Source organism: Amyelois transitella, chromosome 18, assembly GCF_032362555.1.
Source record: "Amyelois transitella isolate CPQ chromosome 18, ilAmyTran1.1, whole genome shotgun sequence".
Lineage (NCBI taxonomy): Eukaryota > Metazoa > Arthropoda > Insecta > Lepidoptera > Pyralidae > Amyelois > Amyelois transitella.
Window position 1 is genome coordinate 4636720 of NC_083521.1, and position 8196 is coordinate 4644915.

Genomic DNA, 8196 nt, shown 5'->3' on the forward strand with positions numbered 1-8196 from the left:
AACACATAGTAAACATCGATCAATTTAAACACGTGTATTGAGCTAAGTTATTAAAGAACAATCATTCATCAATTGATCGATGAGATAACTCTTGCTACATAAATAGTTGGTACACTGAAACTTGATATAACAATAGATGTAACACAAATACACCTTGACCTTTGTTATTATAAGGCAAATAAGTACGTCCTTGGAAGGAAAACCGTTTCAGCTAGATAGGTATAATACTATCTCATAAAACAATTTAATACCTACCTACATTGTGGAATTTAGTACCTACTTAATCAAATGTCAAAGTCTGATTTACTATGTAGCATTATGCTAAAAAAAAAGTATAAAATCAAAGATCAAACTATCTACAAAACATATACAATATATACCTACATATATAGGTACACAATATCTATTGAGTCACATGACGACATGAGTATAATCTGGATTTGTAGGTATACTTTATAAACTAAAGAGTAACGCCATCTATTGAAATCTCAAAAAACCTGGTAGTCAGTTCGCAAGCGTTGCTGCAAAACTTGTAGTTAGTCGTTCCTTGATAAACGAAAAGATGACGACATAATTTTTTTTCTTCTATAAAAAAGTGTAAACAAAATTATATTATACAGAATATTTTATCACGTACAGCATTAACATTTTATTCATATAGGTACTTAACCAAACTCGTACCGATGGTTAGCTATTAAAATCTGACAATAACCATCATCGATACGAGTATAGATACTAAATAAATTTATTATAATATTGATTTATTTTTCACATTTTAAATATTCTTACATCTTTTTTATTATTTTATTTACATTTTTGAGAAACAGACGACGGATGGTAAATTATCATGAAAATTTCCAGAACTATTTGCTATCGTCGCCACAGCGGTGGTTTGAGAATTAATTCCATGGTCTTTTACATCAGGAACTACTTTTTTTCTGAAATAAAAAAAAAGAAAATTAATAGGAGATACATAGAATAAAAAAAATTATCGTCCATAATAATTTCGCGTTGCATTTTTTGGAAAAGATTATTACATACTTACTTTGAGGGAACTGAAAATAATGCCAAAACAAGGTTGTTGATCGGTCCTTCAGCAAGCAGCCAGATAAGCAATGAACTTATACTGCCCCAAAATATGATGCCTGTTGCCACAGTTAACTGAAAAAGTGTTTGCAAATGGGTTTGTCGGTTAGGGTTTCTCCTTAAACGATTTAATTATATGTGATATTTATTATTTTTTAAATGTTATTTCATATATACATATTTTACTAGATGTCTCTTTGCTAATTTTGTTCATTGAAATATTTTAAAAAAATGTGAATTTAATAAAAATATTTCGCATTTGCATTTTCTGCCAGTCTGCACAAAAATATGGTTAGTTAAGGGGAGCATTAAAAGTGTTTTATTTTATTTTTCTAAAGAGGTTCGTCAAATGTTTATCATTTATATAATTTGGCAATAAATTTGTTTATTGTACTTAAATATAATTACCACATTCTGGTCATCGTAGTAAACAGAGTTTCTAGTAGAGAACACGTTTCTTGCTATGAATAGAGAGTGAGTTAAGTAGAGACCGTATGCCAGTCGGCTCAGTGGGACCCATGGGTACCATGACAGGAACCCTTCGATTAGTGCTGTAAAACAGATAAATAAGATTATAAGTATTTCATTAAAATGTGCAATTGCATGGACTTTAGTATACACAGAAATTTAATGAATCTTTTGAAATGTTGCTTTAGGTATGCTTGTTCAAAGGCGGTCTCCTCTTTATAAAAGGACTAGCTTTTGCCCGCGGCTTCGCCCGCGCAAATGTATTTTCTGCGTAATTTCATTGTATTTTTTTGTAAATCAATAAAATATTTTTTTGCGTTTTGGCAAAGGAATTAATATAAAAGGTTAACCTCACTTTATTCCTCTGCCAAAAGGCAAAAAAATATTTTGATGATTTACGAAAATATGGTATTCCTTCACTAAATGTATAAGAATATATTTGTTTTATGTAAGTATTCTGCGATTAACGTATCTTGAACTTCAAAGATAACTGTTACGAAAACAAACTGAAATAAGCTGTAAAGGAAATTCGTCACTATTTTTTAAACTATTGTCTTTAGTTCGATATTTAAAAAAACTTACGAACTCTTCCAAAGGCCAGGCAGAAGAACATTAGGGCTAGTCCACACGTCCACACAGGCCTATTAAAGGCCGCGTACAGAGCGCCCTCTGCCGGGTGGTAGTCGCGCCAGAGAAAGGTCACGCCGTCTACCATCACAGCAAACATTATCAGTAAGCCGGTCAGACAACCAATTATTGACCAGTTCTGAAAATAAAGAAGAATGAGATAAGTATAATAAAGGTTTAACATGGTTTATATTTTGAACCAACTCACACTTTTTTTACGAATTTATTGCCTATACTTTTCCAAAGTTTATCCTTTTTGTATAAATATCTTCTTTCTGGTGTTAGTCTCAGTTGCAACCTCACCCCCAAGCCTTACCTGTGGTATCCTTATATTGTTGGCCGAAGTCTTGTATCGTATGAAGAGGAACCCACTGAGGAACCCTATAAAGTAAGGGGGGTACCGAGTGTGGCTCTTGATGTATGTAAGGTGGAACTGCTCGTTGCCACGGATGTCTGCTACAAATCTGACAAAAATAAGACTTGATGTTAGTTTTAGATTTTCTTACTCTGGTAAGTAGGTATATCCGTTTAAACAATATGAGCCAGATTGTATTTTATTATTTGGTCTGCGGCTGTAAGTATGCTCGTGAAAGTGTTCAGGTTTGGTTTCTCAACCTAACTGATGGCATCTGTTTGTATGGATAAGTGGTCATGATTATCTGCCGCAGACAGTGCAGGGTAATGGTTACGATACATACATACACGTCTATATGCTTTGCGGGATAGACAGAGTCAACAGTCTTTAAAACAATACGATATACCTAAATATGCTACGATACAAACTGGTGTTAGAATTTAATTTAGCCTACTGTACGTACCTACAGCTAGTGGACCGAGACTGGTCTACTACCTACCTAAATACTAAAAACTATTTATTAAAATTTAATATCAACACGAGCGAGATTGTTCCATCGATAGTGTCAATAAACTAATTTTAATAAGAAGCCATAATTACTTAATAAGACCACTGAATATGAATACAATTATGAGGAAGTCACGCAAGATATTTTTTTTCAGATAGACATAATGCGTTTATGGAAAACTACCATTGAAAACATCCTCTTGAATGGAGTGAGAATGGACGGGACAAATCGTAGGAGTTTGATATGAAACTCGTAATAACTTTGGTGTCATTCTGGCTGGATGACTACAGGATAAAGAATTATACACAATGAAAGTAAAAATATGCAGTGGGCATATGGACGGCTGACTTGAGGATACTAATTACTTTCAAAGTAATTATCAGATACGCAGCCTATCTTCAAAACTTTGCCTAATCTTTTCATGATTTCTACGGTGTTACTAATAACAGTAATATAGGAGGAAAACCCATTGGTTTTCCTCAAAATGCAATCAGTTCAGGTTATGTAGTAAAAGAGAAATAATTTAAATACTTACTGATACGTAAAAAGCTGTACAGGTGTCAGTTTGTGAACGTAATTAATGACACTTGTTGCAATGATTGAGGCTACGCAAGCCCCTATACCAAGGGTGATGCCAATCTTTGGGTACCTTTTGTAGATGCAATAGATGATCAAAGTCACGAGGAAGAAATGGAAGTCGCTTGCGATGTACCAGGACACAACTAGACACTAGAAAAAACAAAACGTTTAAAAATGGGCTTCAGTACATACGCAAGTTGCAAATTATAAGAAATAAAGCCTAATAATTTAGCCTAGAAATTTATAAACCTTTCCTTGATTGACTTTTACTATGTCCACGGAAAGAGAAGAAGCTGGACACACTATGTTTTTTCTTTACTACCGACCAATCTTGCACTACCTATTTCCTAAGACCCTACCTTTTGACCCTACCCGACATCCATGAGAAAGAGATGGATTGGTCCATTTCTAAAGCGCCGGGAACCACATGAGATATAATTTTATGACACTTACAATATTTTCAGTATCAATGTAATTGTTCAGCATCAGAAGACTGATCCACCAGGTCTTCTTACATTTGTCAGTGTCGCCTTCGATGGCCCTATTCCATAGGGGTCCCGAGCCAGTGTACGGGAACACAGCGCATATGTAAAATATTACTACAGCAAACGCTACCACTAATCTGAAACATTTGAATAGAAACATAGGTAAAATGAGGTGACTCGAAAATTTATGTAAGGTTTTAAAAGACACTACGAAGGAAGTAAAACGTACCTTATGTATCTTTTTAAAATAAGAATAAAAATGTTCGGAACTCTTTTGAATCTAGCCAGGGTCGTCGCCAACAAGAATCCTGACAGGAAGAAGAATGTGTCCACAAACAAGTCGTCATGAAGGATGAGTAGAGCTTTAACAGAGTAGACCTCCTGTAAAATTGTAACGTTATCTATTAGATAATTTTCTTGCTGTGGTTCAGTATGTAAGTAAAAAAGAGTACTTGTTTGAAATTTATTCGTTTATGGAACATTATGTATATAAGAGATTTTTTTTTAAATCGAAGAAACGACACCTTATTTTCATAAGAAGACTTTTTACTACGATCTTTCTCACATAGCCCAGATTTTGGTGAATTTTGAAGATTAAAGGTTAATTGTCAAGAATTGTATGATTTTCGTGAGCTTATCTTCAAGTAGTTAAAAAGAAGTAAAAAATATTACGCCATCTGCAGAAAGTCCGTTGCTTATCGGTCCTCCATACTGAATGCCGATCTGGTGGTCCAGAACTATCAGGCAAATTGTCAAGAATCGTATTCCGTAGAGAACTTCAGCACCCTCCTTCTTCATTTCCAATAGGTTTTGACCATTTTCTTTTAAACAAAATGATTTTATCACCACGTTTGCTGAAATAATACGAAAAATAGTGATAACATACATTTTCTTTTTTGAATTTTTCGCCTGTTTTACGAAATAAATATATAAAGTAAGTTACTTACTTACTTTCTTGATTTGAACTTTGGTCTCTGCAATGTTTGTAAGTCGATACTAGACATATTAACGCTAAAATTGCTGTTGTAATCCTGAAAAAAAAGTTTTATTGACAGTAAAACAATCTCATAATTAGGCTTAGTAATTAGACTCGAATATGATTCAACAATACAATAATTTTTATATTTATTAATTGGAATAATTCATGGTCTTTAAGGTTATTTCATGTTGCAAAATTTCAGACGACGACCTCTGTGGTGCAGCGGTAGTGCGCTTGTCTGCGTCACTGGACGTCCCTGCGTCCCGGGTTCGAAGCACGGCCAGGGCATGATGAGAAAAGGACTTTTTCTGATTGGCCTGGGACTTGGATGTTAATTTATATAAGTATTTATTATAAAATATAGTATCGTTGAGGTATAGTCTTACTTCGAGGCTAACTCAATCAGTGTAATTGGCCCCGTATGTATTAATTATTATATATTTATTTCTTACCATCACGGAGATCACAATCTCACCTAGATTGTATAATTATGGTCAACGTTATTGAAATTTACAAAAAAATGTATTTAGGCCGGTTCTAACCAGATATTACGAATATCTTTTAGGAAGCCTTTGCAGTGGCCTTACACCGCTGAAATAAGGACTAGTGCCGAATTCTTAAAAATTATAATAAAAGAAAACTAACACAAATGCATAAAACAGTCCATCAAACTCCAAAGGCTCGGCTGTCTGGCACTTCTCCTTAACCGCTATCCTGGGCTTCATTCCCGTCGCTGCGAGGTGACTGCGCGCGAGCATCGTGGCCAACAGTCTTTCTACAGAGAGTGGCGAGCATATCGCAGGGACGCACACACCCCAGGTCAGCTCGTTTATTGGCCGTGAGTGGGTCACCCGACGCTGAAATTTGTTGTTCGAAGTTTAAAAAAAGAATAACAAAACTTTTAACTGAGAGAAACAGGATAGGACTTTTTGGAGGTGACCCAAGCGTCATGTTGTTTGTGTGACAGGTTCTTAGCCGATGGGCTAGCAAACTGTCACTATTATTACTGTAGCAAATCTCAATCTCAATTGGGATTCTTCTTTTAGGTGATGACCTAAAAGAAGAATCCCAAGATTATAAGCCTATCCCTTAGTTCCCTATCTTATTGTATCTGAGCTGCAAATTGCAAAAAATGTTTGATGATTTTTGTAAAACTGCGAACATTTTCGGCGGCTGATTGGTAAAGGTATCTTATTTTTTCTAGCATAAACAGTTTCAGTACTTACTAATTGCTAAAAAATAAACAGTTACCATAAAGTGATCAAGCGCAGATCCGTAAGGCTCAGTTTTGTCGTAACTTTTGTTTCTTCTTTTCACGGAGTGGTCAGTTCTTTCTAGCACTATTTCTGATAGGCAGTACTGTGTCTTCAGTTCCGGGTTCTCTTTGGCCCAGGTCGGGTACAGGCACTCATCGAAGTTGCCCAGTTGGTAACGGTTACCGTACAGAAGACCCAGTGGCTCTGATGCTATAGAATCCCAATCTGTGTAACGTATTAAGATGTAAGTAAATTATGTACCTACACTTTCTCTACGTTAGTAGTAGTAGTTTTGTAATGCTTATACGGTTGGGACATCTTGCACATTGCCTAATATTGCACATCTACCTGACTGGTTTCATCCCAGTTGATGATGTATCCTTAATCTTTGCCGCAAACAAAGGGTTTCTCTTGAAAGTAAAATAACCGGTTTTCAGATGAATACCTATTAGAAAGATCTTTAGTAAAATTTCACTACTCTATATTCCAGTAGGTTGTCATTGCAACTGCTATGAATAGATAATTGCGATTACTATTTTTGTTTTTTACTTCGGAGAAATAGGTGTGAATATAGTGTATAAAAAAAGTTAATTATAATTAAACTTACCCCACACCGCCCACAATGTAAAGTTCTGAAGACTGTGAATCAAACGCAACGTCTGATTCAAACAGGGTTGCTCCGCTTCCGTCCAATTCTGATGGATCAACGCATACAACACATTCTCCAAATACACGTACTCTTTATTTTCCTTTTTACTATCTTTGTGAGTCCTTTCTGTCACTTCTTTTGTATCTCTCGGTGCACTGTTCTCCTTAGTCGAAAAACCGGTGGTAGACTCCACGTCTTTAACTCTATTTGTCACATTACAATTAACTAATTTTAAAACTATTAAACCTAAAATTACTAAAGTGATTTTCATGTTTACCGATTGAATTGTTGTTTAAGACTAAAACTTGAATAGAAGCTGTAAGACTTAGATGGTGTTGTAACATTTCATGATAATAGGAAATCTAATTGCACGCAATTAAAGGCATTGTGATGACTTAAATCCTTAAGGGAATGGAGCAATGCTCATTATTGTTCATAATTATATGTCCTCATTGAATTGTGTACGTACAACGACGTCAGATCAAATGTATTATTTAACATAACTTGAATTAAATGGTTTGTAGATAACAACAATTACTAAATTCAACATACATTTGCAGTGTGAATATAGGTTTTATAGAAATTATTTCTTTTTAGTTATCTCATCTCCATTTGAAAATAATCTTAAATTTTCATTTCAAATAATTGCCGAGTATTTCTTAATTTTAGATCTAAGGCATATGTAGTCATATGATTCATCTTATATATAAAGCATTTAGAAACACGTTGTTCATATTGCAAATGATTTTCTGAATTTCAAACCTGAACTTAAGGTTGCCATCTAGCGAGTGAATTGGGAACTTTTAATTATAATACCAACCCTGCGGGGTGAAATTATTCTACGATATAGTTTAAATGCACCCTCATTTCATTTTCACAATTGGAATGCTTCTTTCTAAGGGTACATTTTGTTTGGCTTGTTACATAGATGGCGATAAGTCACAAAGTGGTCCTCGCGCGTTCATTATCTACCATCAGATACATACTTCTAAGGTCTAACTTGGCTTTAAAGTTCCCTCTTAACTATTGCTTATCTTAAGTTTTTTACGTAATGTGAATCTCAATTCCATTATTAAACCATTAACCTAAATTCCGTAAGGGAAGAAACCTGATATGTGTTAGTGAGTTTGTAAATGTTGTAATATTTCTACGAAATACATAAAACTCCGGCGATGGTTAAGAAAAAGAGTGAGTTTAATGACTG

General features: G+C 34.6%; 1 protein-coding gene across 1 annotated transcript; it reads right to left on the reverse strand.

Annotated features, from left to right (window-relative positions):
* Positions 1 to 808: 808 nt before the first annotated feature.
* On the reverse strand, positions 809 to 7263 carry LOC106143691 (nose resistant to fluoxetine protein 6). Its single transcript, XM_013345831.2, has 13 exons — positions 6951 to 7263; positions 6339 to 6568; positions 5733 to 5944; positions 5060 to 5139; positions 4781 to 4962; positions 4338 to 4489; positions 4077 to 4245; positions 3580 to 3773; positions 2498 to 2645; positions 2137 to 2320; positions 1495 to 1637; positions 1046 to 1161; positions 809 to 938 (listed from the first exon to the last, which is right to left on the reverse strand). Exons 1-13 carry the CDS (start codon positions 7261 to 7263, stop codon positions 809 to 811), a joined length of 2253 nt encoding a protein of 750 aa, XP_013201285.2.
* Between the last annotated feature and the right edge of the window lie 933 nt (positions 7264 to 8196).